This window comes from Mytilus galloprovincialis, chromosome 11 (genome assembly GCF_965363235.1).
Source record: "Mytilus galloprovincialis chromosome 11, xbMytGall1.hap1.1, whole genome shotgun sequence".
Taxonomy (NCBI): domain Eukaryota; kingdom Metazoa; phylum Mollusca; class Bivalvia; order Mytilida; family Mytilidae; genus Mytilus; species Mytilus galloprovincialis.
The window spans coordinates 42,502,504-42,518,177 of record NC_134848.1 but is presented as its reverse complement, the minus strand read 5'-3'; the positions used below and the strand labels follow the sequence as shown (position 1 = coordinate 42,518,177).

At 32.7% G+C, this 15,674-nt stretch overlaps 1 protein-coding gene across 1 annotated transcript; it reads left to right on the top strand.

The window, feature by feature from the left end:
• The first annotated feature begins 6,717 nt into the window (after positions 1-6,717).
• On the top strand, positions 6,718-15,236 carry LOC143052198 (uncharacterized). The gene is made up of 2 exons (XM_076225173.1): positions 6,718-6,938; positions 11,505-15,236. Exon 2 carries the CDS (start codon positions 11,505-11,507, stop codon positions 15,165-15,167), a length of 3,663 nt encoding a protein of 1,220 aa, XP_076081288.1. The 5' UTR covers positions 6,718-6,938; the 3' UTR covers positions 15,168-15,236.
• Positions 15,237-15,674: the final 438 nt, after the last annotated feature.

Genomic DNA, 15,674 nt, shown 5'->3' with positions numbered 1-15,674 from the left:
GAAAACATCACTTTTACAGGAAAGACCTTTCAATTGTTTTACAAACAATTGAGATACTAGTTCTTTTTCTTTTTTTTCTTTTTTTTCTTCCAACATTTTTTTGACATGCTCGCCTCTTGTTTCTGTTGAAGTTATTAAGACCAAATATGGACCATCGCTAGACCTCACCAAGATGTATTACCAAATGACCCTGTTAAGGATTTCATCATCCCCTTTAGGAGTTATCTCCCTTTTATTGATTTTTTTCAACATGGCCCCCCCTCGTTGGTTTTAAAGATATCATGACCTTAATTGGACAAAATGTAGATCTCATCATGATGTATTACCATGTGAGGCTGAATAGGATTCCATAGTCCCCTATGAGAGTTATATCCCCTTGAAACAATTTCTTTCCTTTGCATTTTTCTCAAAAAGTATAAGAGATACAATCGATTTGAAAACGGCAACATGTACAGGAACAGATGGCAATGTTAATGAACATGTACAATCATTTTGTTATTAAGCCTTATAAGGAGTTATTCCCCTTGAAAAATTAAACATAATTTTAGAAAAATTGTATTTCGAGAACCAGAAGTCATAGAGACTTAGGACCTTCACCAATAATCTTTAATTCATGTGACCTTTAATATGCAGTCAAGGTCAAAGGTCACTGAGTGCAAAAAAAAATTACGCTGCAATTTCAAGCTTACATATTAGGAAAACGATAAGACTTTGCTGCATACATACAGCATATAAAATGTTCCTCTCGACGAGCTCTACATTTTATATAATAAGCCCAAAAATGTCCGACCGTCTGTTCAAAAGTTACAACGAGATGATTCTTAAAAGTATAGTATTTTGTGTATATCTTTTTAAAGGTAACAGATATCAATCTACTATAAACTGCAAAGATGATCAGTAATTCAAGACCTTCAATTTGAGGTCAATGTCAGGTCATGATGAAATTTCACCTTGACCTTCACATTATACTATAACCTTGACCTTGTGTTTTTTTAAAGGTTAAGCGGTCCTGAGTTAAGTGGTGGTAATCCCATGTCTCTACGACTTCCGGTTATCAAGTTTGGTATTGCATCATATATTTGATGATTAATTGTGACCTTGGTTAACTTTGAAATTGTGCCAAGTCTTTTCTATAATGTTGTCCTTTAACTGTAGATCATTTACCATTTAACAGATTTGAGATATCTATTGTCGTTTTAGAGATAATTGAGTTTGAAATTTTGCGAGCGGTGGCATGTATTTCTGAATCAACAACAGCTTACCACTTTAAATGTTTTAGAAATTGAAGAGGTTAACATAGTTATATGTTTGACCAAATACCAAAAACATTCCATTTAAAAAAACACCAAAAAATCATTTTAAAATTTTCATGTTTTGCATTGACTTTGTGAGTTTCATAACTTCTATTTATATCGTTGATATTGCATCATTTTTGGCACTTTGTCAAATGGGGTCATCTGATATATCAAATTGAAGGTCTAAATGTACTCTACTTAAAAATGAAAATTTTAAACCCCCTTTTCATCCCAGGGGGACGGGTGGGGTCATTTAGTGCAAACATTCAAATTTCTCAGATGGTAAGGTTGTCGCATATCAAATGAAAGAACATAAAGCGTACATTTCAAATTTCAAATTGACGTCTCCCAAAAATGGGTTGGATGGGGTCATTGAGTGCAAAAAATAAATTTTCTTTTAAGGTAGGGTTGTTGTATATCAAATGAAAGGTCATGATGTGTACATTTGAAATATCAAATTCCCGAACTCCAAAAATTTGTTGGCTAGGGTTATTAAGTGCAAAAATCAAACTTTCAAGAACATGGTGTTGTCGCATATCAAACGAAAGCTCATCTACTCTGTTCCATATATCATAATTCCGATCTCAAAAATGTAGACGGATGAGGTCATTAAGTGTAAAAAGCGAAAAGTTTCAGAAGGTGTGCTTGTCGTATATCAAACGAAAGGTCGTACAAAGTACAATACAAAAACATCACTTTTACAGGAAAGACCTTTCAATTGTTTTACAAACAATTGAGATACTAGTTTTTATATGTATTTTTGGCTATTTAGAAAAAAAATACCTTAAGAAGAAATTGCCTAAGTTTATTGAATGATAAATTTGCATTCATTATTGTCATTCAGAAAATTTATCTTGGCTTATAGGGTTTTTTTTTGTTCATTTATAAATCATTTTATTATTGGAAGTAAATGATAAGTAGATCAACATGTATGAAACTCTCTTTATCTTATAAATTATACAAAGCGTGCATGGAAAATGGAAAGCCATTCGAAACCAAATTGTGTGTTAAAATCATCTTGACCTAAAAATTATATTAAAAAAAAATCTAGGAGTTGCCACATTTGGTAGAATACTGAAAGCTATTTTACAATTTATAGTAATTAGACTAATGCTAAACAGCAGTTTCATTTCGTGCATATTTTAAATAGACAATACATGTACTTTTAATGTGATTGAGCGGTTATCATCCATGAACTTTCACATCTGTGTCATTATAATATCATATATGCAACAATAGTAAATTAAAACATTGTGTATAAATCTCATCATCAATCATCATTTGTAAATATCATGTGATCAAATGCTGGTGTGTCAGTAATGGATGAAATGTGACATTTTTGAGAATAATTTATACACTGACTTAAAATAAAATCTTTTTCTAAGTAGTTTGGCTTTGTTTTGTTGATTTTAAACCTGATGGTTGCATGATCATCTCCAGTAGGAAAAATCTTTGATACAATCTTAAGCTGAATCAAACGAATGTCAATGACTTGAAAATTGATATTTGCTACTCCTCCTCCACCAAGCATGAGACATTTAGGAGCAAGACTGGTAAGTACAGAATCTGAATAATCTGTTCAGGTAGTCGGCCAAGTTTCTTGTTGACTGTTCAATGTTTTGGGCATTGGCAGATCCAGGGGGTGTTCCGGGGGTTGGAACCCCCTTTTTTTCAGCCGATCAATGCATTTGAATGGGGACATATAGTTGGAACCCCCCTTTTCAAAATGGCTGGATCCGCCCCTGGTTTTTGGTCTAGCACAACATCTTATTCATATCCCATTAATATGTTCTCAATCTCGTCATGATAATGCATTTAGCTATGGTGTTGGCTGTTTATTTCAGCTTATGAGTGTGAGCCCTTTCTGTGACTGTATCTTTCACCTCTTTTTAAATGTACAAGTCCATGTTAACCAGCCATCCAATATTAACCTTCTTGATCAATATTTGTAAACTTGAGTTTATTTTCATCAATATTTCGTAAACCTTAGCACATTTTTCATTACACACATAAAATCTGTTTTCCACACATTTTAATGCCCCTACTGTAGCTGTCTGTACATCCATCTATATGTCCAAACGTCCAAAAATTTGTGTCATTGTTTCAGTTCTCTATCTTTAGTTTGACTCAACTGAAAGTTTACACAATATTTATAATCACAAAATACAGATCAAGTGAATTTTGGTGGCTTTACTTTATATCTCCAACTTAAGTTTGTCTCAACAAAATGTTATGCAACTTACATACAATGCTTACTAGGCCAAATAAAAAAATATGTGTGGTTCCAATTACATCTGAAAAAAAGGTAGGGTAGGTAGGTAGGGATTTTTTTTTATTTTATGTTTTTTTTTTACATTGAGTCTATGGGAGCAACATTCTGACTTTAACAGTGGTTAATGAAAAATGACAATAAAATCTTTAGGGTAGGCTATTTTTAAGCCGAAAAAGTAGGGACGGTAGGGTTACTGGAACCACACATATTTTTATTTGGCCTAACCTCAAAACACCGATCGAGTACAAATTTGCATCACTATTACAGTACTTGAGTTGTGTCCCTCTATAACATTATATGCAACCAGAGGTATCAAATTATGTTTTCTGGTCTATGAGTCTGTTCGTTCGTTTTTGTCCTGCTTCAGGTTAAAGTTTTTGCCCGAGGTAGTTTTTGATGAGGTAGAAGTCCAATCAACTTGAAACTTATTACAAATGTTCCCCATGATATGATCTTCCAAATTTTTAATGCCAACTAAGAGCTTTTATCCTAATTTTACGGCCCACTGAACACGAAATTGAAGAGCCCTCTTTAGATTAAAGGTTTTGATGAAGTTGAATTCCAATCAACATGAAACTTTGTACACATGTTCCCTATGAAATGATTTTTCTAATTTTAATTCCAAACTCTAGATTTTACCCCAATTTCACTGTCCACTGAACATAGAAAGTGATGGCGAGATTGGGGCATCCGTGTACTATGAACACATTCTTGTTTAGAACGTTGGTTTTCCTGTTTAATTATTTTACAGTCATGTTGGTGTCCTTTATAGTTTGTAGTTCGGTGTGAACGAAGGCTCTGTGTTAAAAGGTGGTACATTGACCTATAATTGTTAACTTTTTATAAATTGTGACCTGGATGGAGAGTTGTTTCATTGGCAAATCTTCTTATTTATTCTTGATGCATATGTTTACTACTTTCTACTTGTCATATTCTACCACGGTGCATATCATGGATTTATCATTAGAAACCAGTTAGAACTTAAATGTCCTGCTCCACACTGAGCTGAGGGTTAATAACAGTTTTAGAATTATTATACGATGGTGCTGTCTTAGAACCAACATGGCGATTATTGATTTGCATAAAAGTAATCAAATTCCGTTAATAACGTTGTCAAATAGTTGATTTAGCCCGTTTGAACTAGTTTGGTAACAAATGTTTTTGGTGGTTAAAATTTACAAATATGATTCATGATAAATGTACACAACATTCAATTGACATGTTATGATTTAAAGTTATGAGTGTGCATGAAATATCTGATACAAGACTTGTTTTTGTACTGTCAATAACTGTTTGAGAAAACGTTTCGAACGCAAAATATTTAAGTGGTTTTGTGTTTTCGATGTTTCTAGAAAATTATCTTTGAAAGGTAGCGATGATGCTAATGAAACTTTATTTGTAAGTTGCCCGTTAAAGATCAGGTTCTGCTTAATTGTCTGTCTATCGTTTATTGTCGTCCTGGATACATATGTAATATTTGCCACTGGTAGTAACTTTGTTCAACAGCAATAAATCAATTTTCCAAGGATTTGTTTCCCTGTTTATAGTACTATGAGCTGCAATCAACATTTCAATACGGACTCGTTGATTAGATAATAAAACGCCTTGTGAATTTGAAATAAAAACTAAGTCGACAGAAATATTGAAATCGATATGCATTTGTCTCAGAAGTGATAACTAGATATAAGATTGATTGATTGTTAGTGATTTAATGCCACTTTTAAGCGCCACTTTTGGGCTATTTCTTGGCAGCCAGGTTTTATTAGTTGAGGAATCCGTAGTGCCCGGAGAATACCACCGACCTTCGATAGAGAAACGTGATAATTAGATAATAAGATATGTTATGAGTGCCAGTGACAGTTCTTATATATCCAAGTCACAATTTGTAAAAGTAAACCATTATATATCAAAGTACGGCCTTCAACACGGAGCTTCGGCTCAAACCGAACAGCAAGCTATAAAGGTCCCATAAAATGACTAGTGTAAAACCATTCAAAAGTGATTTGCACTGAAGTTCATTCATAACATCAATCTTTAAGTTGAGAACCAAGTTTTATCTGAATGAGCAGTCAACGTCAACAAATTTCTTGAATTCTTAACAAATAAAGAAAAAAATTCCAAATGTTTATCAGAGGCATATTTAGATGGGACAGGTTGCCCGGACCCGGGGCCCCCTTTTTGTAAAAAAAATAGTTGATGATATAGGAAATCACTGAAGCAAGACTAGATCGGGCCCCCTCTTAGGTCATCAGTGCCCTCCCCCTTTACGTATTTTTTTTATCTGCCATTTTCTATCGTATATAGTTAGACAGTCAGAATGGACAAAAAAGAACAGAGAAATATTACATATTGAATTCCAGACTCTTATACATTAATTTTACAGTTTAAGATGGTTTTTTTTAAATTTCATAATCGTTTAAGACGATTATATATTTTTAATCATACAAAGGATACATTTCTTGATAACATCTATAAGCCAATCTAGGGACAATCCACTTTATCGTGATGGATTCTTTTTGCGGATTTAAACTATTAATTTTTTTTTGGCGAGACAATTTTGTTTTATACATAGTTATTAAATACATTTCCATCAAGATAGTTAAAAAAATATATAGAAAACATCCAAACTAAGAGTTAAGCAGTCTAAGAAAGAACAAAATAAATTTCAAGTAATAAAATCACTAAACTGAATTGCTATTTTTGTTTCAGTCTAATTGATTTCTGTCTTACATTCATGCTAAAATAGCTATGAAAAAAGAAGTAATTATTTTAATTTTTTTTGTTTGCAAATTAATGTTATGGCCCATATGAAAAAAGAAGTGATTATTTTTTTTTTTTTTTTTTGCAAATTAATGTTATGGCCCATTTGCTGAAGAAAGAATTCGCGACATTGCATATATTATATAGGTTCGATACTTGAGACAAGCAAGTTACCCAGATTATGTAAGTTTACATATGTCAAAATTTTACGACCATAATTTCCATTGTAATAAATCTATCAATTTTATTATTTTAATTGTTTACCAATTTCAAATTATCTTGTCTTAATTTAGACTTATACAGCTTAAATACACTTATCATGTACTTGTAGCTCTTATACATATACATATTACCGTTGTCAATCATATATATAGTTTACGTGTATTATATAAAACTCTAGCCGCGGGTAATAAAGACCGTATGCCATTGACAAATTTCTCCTCAGAGTTCCTCTACAAATTTGACAAATGTCCAAGCCTTTGGCAGTGTTTACATATTCCTTCCGACAAGTATATTTTCAAAAGAGGAACAGCAAAAATAAACCATTAAACATTTTCTTGGAGTAATGTTGGACCTGTTTAGAATCATTTAGCGGATTTGAATCTCGAAAGGTAAGTTTTTGACACATTTATACATATATTATTCTTACGTTCGATGCACATGGACTCAATGCCATAAGTTTAAAAAGCAACATTTAAAAACACAAAGAGGCTGACAACTAAAAGGAACTTGAGAATTTGTAGAAAAAAACTTGTGTAAGGTATGATTTTTATTTGTGTGATTTTATTCTCAATACATTACATGTAAACACATACAAAGACATTTGATTGATAAGTTTGGGAAAACATCGTTTATTTGCTCGTTGGTATTGCACTCTGGTTATCTTCTAGGAACTGCTTGTTTTTAAAGGTCGGTAATATGTTTACTTTTGCCAGTCTGTTATTATTTTTGGTGCTTCCTGCATAACAGTAAAACCCTTTCAAATTATATGATAATACCAGTGTATTCGCTTGTTCAACCATGCTGTTGCTCTATCCTGTTTACAAAGGGAAAAAGGGGGAGGGGACGGATTAAGCGCTCTCAAAGATGCTTCACATTTTTTAGTGTGTAAGTTCAAGGTCAAGACCGACAGTCCAGCGTTTGTTGTTATTGACTGAAATCCGTTTTTTTGTTGCATTATGATTTCAAAATAGTTTCAAACTTGAACGTAAAATACCACGACGTGCTGATAATTTTTCACTGATAGATATAAGGGTCAATTTTGTTTTGTCTCTGCAATGCGTTTATTACACTGTCACATTTTCTTACTATAAACAGATCTTAATCTATAAATTAAACAGTAAAATACTTTTTTCACTTTGACTGCGCTTATTTACAAATCAATTCTAAAAAGAAATTGTATGACGGATTTGAAAAGGGTTACAACACAAGAAATGTCCTGTTTTATCACTACCAGTTGCAGATACGGGGTGGGGTGGGGGTACGGTGGTGAACCCCCATTTTTTACGATCAATGCATTTGAATGTGGGGACATATAGTTGGAACCCAATCATTTATCCTAGGTTGGGAACCCCCTTTTAAAAATGCATGGATTCGCCCAATAAAAATGTGACCATGTTGCGTAGTGTACCTGTTTTTGTTTTAAGTTTGTTTCTCTTTTTACTTCGTTTATGCATTATTCTCTGAAAATAAGGAGATATGAAAATGATAAGCATATTCTTTAACGATAGAGTTGATTGATTGCTAGTTAAATAACGCCCAGTGGCCAATATTTCAAGTCATGCATGCTCTAAGCGATTGAACGACTTAAGGGCAAGGGTGTAACGTTTTGTTTAAAATAAAGGAGATTTGTTATGATGCAAGTGAGATAACTATAGTCAAAAAACAAAAACTTAAAAGATAAATGAAACGTGGAATGAATTATCCACAAATGAGTCCGTGAGTTTTCTTTTAGGGCTTCTTTATAAAAAGCTTGTTATACGGTATTGGTTTTTGGTCATTGTTGAAGGCTGCACTACTTACAGTTGTTTTAAAACTTTTTGTCTCTCTGGTGAAAAGTTGTCTCTTTGCCAATCATACACATCTTCTTACTTTTATATCATTATTTTAAGTTTATTCCGGTACTTTTGATTCTAGTTAAAATTTGATATAAGTATTCAAAGTGAAACATCGAGGTACAATTGATAAACTAATACACAATTTCCCACCAATATCATTTGTAACTTCCTGTGTAAGTTGTCATTATACAAGTAAAATTGACTTCAGACTATTTGATAACCTATACCTTTGATGTTTATTCTCTTGTTAAATTTATCGTCTAGGTTATTATACACATTTATCATATATTTAGTACAAAATACAGCTATTTTGTATATCTAATAAAGGTTGTTTTTCCAGTCTGTATCACCTACCCTGTATCGCATACCCCGTATCGCATAGCTAAACCCGTATCGCATACCCCGTATCGCATGGTAAAACCCGTATCGCATACCTTTTTTTTTTTTTTTTTTTTTTTTTTTACATAAAGTTTTTTGTTTTTTTTTTTGCTTAAGAAAAAATTTCCTCAAAATAGGTCATTTTTTTAATGACGTCATTGTTTGGTATGTAACGTCACGAACGTCAAATTTTGATATTGTATGTGACGTCACGAACATCAAGTTTGCATATTTTTTGGCACACTAAATGCAACTATAAAAAATACAAAACACTCAAATAAATACAATAATAAACAAAATATTTTTAAAACAGCAGCAGGCAAATGGTAAGGTAACCCAGGTGCTTTGTATAAGCAGTTATTTTAAGGCTTTGAACCAAGACAAAAGCAGAACTGAAGGTAACCCAGTGCTAATCTATCGGGATCAGAAAACAGTTCATATAATATAATACTCTTCTGTTGAAATATATGATAAAGCGTATAATACATGGCAAAATCCGTATCACATGCCGTATCACCCTCGACCAATATCATCCCTCGGGCCTAAAGGCCCTTGGGCTGATATTGATGTCTCGGGATGATACGACATATGATACGGATTTTGCCATGTATTATTCTCTATATATCATTATACATCATAACATTGCATCAGCGTATAAAACTTGCTTGTAATAGTGCTTTTATGTGGTGTGTTCGGAAAACATCACCTGTCGTCGGCTTGTATTCATCTAGAACGCATTTAGAGAAAATTGAGGACATAAGTCGCATGATTAAAGTCTCAAGATCATTCAATCGCAGCTTAAAAAGTTAGAATTCAGCCGTTTTGGGATGTTTTTATATTTTCAAACGAAAGATTGCATGAGCGAGGGTCTACATTTATGTATTGTTTAATTATTCTGTATTTTTATTGATTTTTGTTGCCCGTTATTCTTTTATGTCCTTTTTAACCTGTTCTCCTCTCTTCTTTATTTTTTTGGCCCATGCAGTATTTTGTTATTTGGATACCTCAACAAGACCTTCAGAAATGACTTATTTTTAAAAGCAATGTTTTCCCCTCTAAAATCAACTGTGTAAACAACATTTACTGTAAAATGAAATGTTCACATTATTGTTGTACTGTTAAATGACAGGAAAAAATGATTGATTATGTTATATAATAAAATTAGTAAATATTTATTAAACAATGGCCGATTCAAGTTCTAGAAATACACATTGAATTTACGTTGTAATTTATCTTTTTATATATTCGGTCGATTGTAAATAAATCAATTATGTCTTTTTGTCATGTGACTTCTCGAACTAAATTTTTTTGATAATTCATCATCGAGTGACAATATTGCCGCAATAGAACAAAAACTGCAAAACCCAAGAATTGCATGCTGGGAAGATGCATAGTGATTAAACCAATTTCAATTAATGTACTTCCGCATTAAGAATGTTTACAACATACATTTGCATATTAATATTAACGCGTAGAAAGTGTTTACAAGTGACAAACGTGGGAACAACCATTACAGTTTAAACTACATGACTTTTTTCTAACAAAATGATATTATTTGTCTTTAAAATTTACATGCATGATTAACGGGCCATATCAATAAAATTACATATATATTCATGAGGTTAAGTAATACCATGGTTAGTATAGTTAAGGGATGGAAATCGCATAAATATCACCTTGATCAAGGATTTGTATAGTGTCACTATACAAATCTTTACTTTGATTAAATTCCCCAACATGTGAAAATGTCATAACGTTCCAAGAAGTCTGGGAGAGTAATTATTCAAAAGGAAAGTTTGCAACGTTGAAAATCGAAGAATAAAAATCTAAACACGAACCCTCATATAAACATATTGCAAAACTTCAAAACCAGGATGGGTTAAAATGCAAACATAGTATACACAAGAAACATATGTAATACATGAAAATTGTCCTAAATATGTCAACTTAATATTGAAAATATATATAGGTATATATCATGTAGATAATTGACTAATGTGAACCTTATTTTCGCAATTCCATGGAAGGCTATATGTATCATACAATGCTAGACAAAATATCTTCATTGGGATCTAAAATAGTTTAAAGTTTAGATGATTTGGATCAAGCTATAGACATGAAAAACAGTTTAAAACAGTGAACAATCATATCAAATGAAATCATATAACAAAAATTAATTTCAAAAGAAAGAAAGAAAGAAAAGCTTCAGAATTAAAGTTCACGAAAACCAGAACTCGTTATCGTATATCTGTATATACAGTATTGGAAATCATGGTAAAAAAGTCACGTATACAATAGAGAAATGGTTAGTCAACGAAATCAAAACATTTTCGTCGAATATTTTGATATCTTATATAAACGACATATATGTAACATTGTTGTGTGTTCAAAGAATTAAAATTGGTGCTGGGTTACGGCAAGGATGTTCAATTTCATATAACATTTAATACACAATTCAACAAGTACGACATAGTATATAGAGGAATGTTTGTCATGGTAGTTGAGATGGGGGTTGAATGCTTCATACGTCTATACCTCTATTTTGAAAAGAAAAAATTCGTTCTACAACAAATTCTCCGATGCCTTGTCATTTTCTGGCATGGCTAAGGTTCTTAGTTATCGAACTTATATTACAGTTATCGAACTTATATTAGTCAATTAGTCATGAGTATATAATATCAATTTGACTTTCAAATGCATTATAAATGCATATATATAGTTATATATCTCTATTTTTTACAGATGTTGTTGCTGATTTTATCTACATTGTTTCTCACAACAATATACAGTTCCAATGCAGCTTCTGATGACGTCATCACATTTGATGTCAGATTGCTGGACGGAGGGGACATAACTTATAGCTTCAACAGATCTGAGTATGGTGACTGTATCTATACATCCCATCACCAACAAGTCACATGCATGGTAAAACGGAAGTACAAATCGGTAGTGGATAAATGGAAATACAATCCTTTACAGTTAAAGTACTTGTCAGTTAACTGTATGGAACAGACATATTATGCAAATAATCGCCATGCTTGTATTTGTGTAAACGGAAGTGATGCTGCGAATCCTGGGAAATCTAAACAACATGATAACTTGCATTATTGCCACCTAACAACATTGCCTGAAGGTATGTTTGCGAAATTATCACAGCTAACACTTTTGGATTTGTCTAGTAATGCCATAAAGGAGGTACAAGAAGACACGTTTGCTGGATTATTTTCCCTAAAGTACCTGGACATTAGCCATAATCCTATTGGCTCTATTGCTGTCAAATTTCTCTGTGATTTGCATATGATAGAAGTATTAAAACTGAAAAATATAAGTATGAGCAGCAAGACATTTCATAAACGAATTCTACATTGTTCGTCGTCACTGAATCAACTAAAGTATATCGACTTGAGTGACAACCATATCGAAAGCATTCCAAATCAGCTGTTTGATAGCATTCCTAACGTTCAAACACTTATCCTTCGTAACAACTGGATTAACTTTATTTCCGTGACTGCATTTTTTGGTGCCAGTAATCTTAAATATTTGGATTTATCTAAAAATCATCTTCCTGCAATTCAAAATTCGTTTTGTAAGTTTATGTATCAAGTCAGGTATATCAATATATCGTCTAATCGATTGACACATCTCGATATGGATGACATGTCTAATTGTGAAACAATGACCGTTTTCGATACGTCAATGAACATGATACATGAAATAAAAGGAAGGTTATCACAACGATCAGACTTACAAGTTTTCAACGCTTCAGGAAACGGTATAAAGAATATAAGTGATAGATTTCTTCTCAATGCAACAAACTTAAATGTCATGGATTTGTCTAACAACGAGTTGCATCAGATATCCGCGGAAGTCTTCAACAACATGACCAAATTAAAAGTTCTTAAACTGAATGGAAATAACTTCAATGACACTGTAGATATTCTCGATATTTTTAACTACACTCGGAACCTAGAATCATTAAATATAAGTTCAAATGTTATTAGGTATATTGTAAATGGTACGTTTCAGCTTCTCAGCAGTTTGCAAACTTTGGATATATCTAACAATAGCATTTCAAAAACGTTTTCCGATACATTTAAAGGGATGCAATCGCTAAAAGCATTATATCTCGATCATAATAACATCCGGGATATAAATAGAACATCACTTCTGCCGCTGACGTCATTAGAGATTATCGATTTATCGCATAACATGATCGACAATATCATAGACAACGTTACAATGCCAGAAACCTTGACACATGTGAATTTAGAAGAAAACATTTTAAGTAAATTTCCGAAATGTTTCAATAAAACGAACCTCAAAAGTCTAAATCTTAGAAGCAATATAATTGCTACAATGAAAGGAAATCGAACCAAGGATTTACAAAGTTTGGAAAGAATTGATCTCAGTTTTAATCAGCTTGACTCGTTCGATAATGCATCCTTTATAAATATGACGTCATTATCAGATTTGAATCTATCTTTCAATATCATATCCGGAAATTTATCTGCTGACGTTTTCTGTGGAACAGAGAATTTAACTATTTTGAACCTTAAAAAGAATTATATCAGTAACATAGAAAAATTCTTCACCTTTCATTGGACGAAAACTATAACTCATCTTGATTTGTCATTCAACACAATTCAACAAATCAATTCTTTAATGTCACATGAGTTCAATAACCAATCGGATCACTTGTTACGGGAACTGAACTTGGAACATGGTTACATCCAGGATATTTCCCAGGATTCTTTTCTAGGATTTTTGAATTTACGTCAAGTGAATTTAAGAAATAACATGCTTAGAACAATTCAACCTTTTAACATTGCGTATAAGACAGAATTTTTGTTACAAAACAATCCTCTACAATGTAATTGTAACATGAGTTGGTTGTCGGACAGTTATGTCACCGTCGGCGAACATAAAGTGTCAACTTTTGATTACGAGGTTGGCACGTGCGTTGTTCAACCAAAAAATATAGAACTTCCGGTTAGAAAGGTACTGAAAAACCAGTTCAGGTGTAAAGTAGTTAATGACTGCGATCGAATGTGTGAATGTTTTTCGGATAACTCCAAAACAAGTGAGATTGATTACATAGATTGCAACGGTTTGATTGGCTACATGCCTGAAATATTGTCACGTGACGCCAGAGTCATTTATTTGGATGGCAATAGAATACCTATTTTGAAATTGCCAGAACACTATAGTCCTGATTTCCTTACAACAGAATTATATGTAAACAAGAGTCAGATCGGGTTCATAGAAGACATTTTCTTTTCTGGTTTTGATAAATTGGAAATTTTAGATTTGAGTGAAAATAAGATATCGACACTTCCAACTGCGATTTTCAACAACTTGTTCAATCTTAAAAATCTTTATTTATCAGACAATAACATACAAACTGTTTCTCCGTTGTGGTTTAATGGGCTTTCTCTTAAGATACTAAATTTAAACGGCAACAAGATACACCACGTAAGTCAAACATTTTTGTCCCAAATTGATGGCATGCACAGTCTTCGCTACTTACAATTACAGAACAATCTGTGGCAATGCGATTGTAAAAATAGAAATTTCAGAATATGGCTGAAAACTTCCGGAAAAGTGGTCCGACATCGGTATGATATCGATTGTTATCGCGATTCCAAACCATTGTTATCAGTTCACTTGTCAGAGTTTGTTTGTAAAGTAGAAGAAAGCCATGCAAAGAGACGTGGCATCATAACAGCTGTGATTATTGCATTGATTTGTCTTGTCATTGTTTTGTCAGCAGCAATATACTATAGGAGAGACTTGATAGCTGTGTTATATGTAAAGCTAGGCGTTGGTTGCTTACGACATAAATACGAACTTAACAGACCCTACGATGCATATCTCATCTATGACACAAATGACGCAAAGTGTTCTGATTGGATAAATAAATCTTTATTAATTTTCCTCGAAAAAAGAAGAAATCCTTATAACATTGTAGCAACAGACAGAAGTAAACTATCATCAAGTGTCGCCAACACTGAAAATACACAACTTCAAGAAAGCAAGAGTTGCATATTCATCATAAACAATACTGTTATGTCTAACTCTTGGTGCGTAGAAAACTTCCATAGAGCCTGGAACTATGCAAGAAAAAATCCAAAGTTCAAACTTATAATAATTGTGTTCGGTGATATAGAATTAAATATGTTAGAACAAGAAATGAGAGTAATGCTGTCTCAGGGACAATATATAACAGCCCGATCAAAATCGGTCTGGGACAGACTGATTTATGAACTACCCAATCCAGAGACAGGATTCCGTTCTGTGCGAGGTGAAGATGACGTTTCAGAAAATGACGTCATTATCTATAGTGCGTCAAGTAATATTTTGGACGAGTATGGAAGTGTATCAATGCCGTCGCACAAATTTATATAAATCATCGTGATTTTTAATTGTATGTACTTGTATGTTAGCTATTGTGTTTATGAATGATTAAAGTATGTTTAAAACTATCATTTTTATCTTAAGAAACGAGAAATTGTGCTATGTTAGTGGAAACTTTGGCCGTCTTCACATAGACAACGTCGTTAATTGAACGTTTTAATATCTATTAGATATTTTTCAAATTTAAATTGAGCTCCCTAAAGCAAGTTGACCGTGGTTGTTTTTTGTTGGTTCGATTTATCCGATTTTGTCAAAGTTATTTAGCTTTGTACACAAAAAAGTCCATCAAACTTGACGAGGGGTATTCCAGAAACACTGTGCCATGTATCCAAATGGCCAATCAAAAAGTAAAATCACAAAACTTCTGAACTCCGAGGAAAATTCAAATAGGAAAGTCCAGGCTAATATAATCAAATAGAAAAATCAAAAGCTCAAACACATCAAACGAATTGATAACAACTGTCCCATTCCTGACTTGGTAGTACTACAGGCATTTTC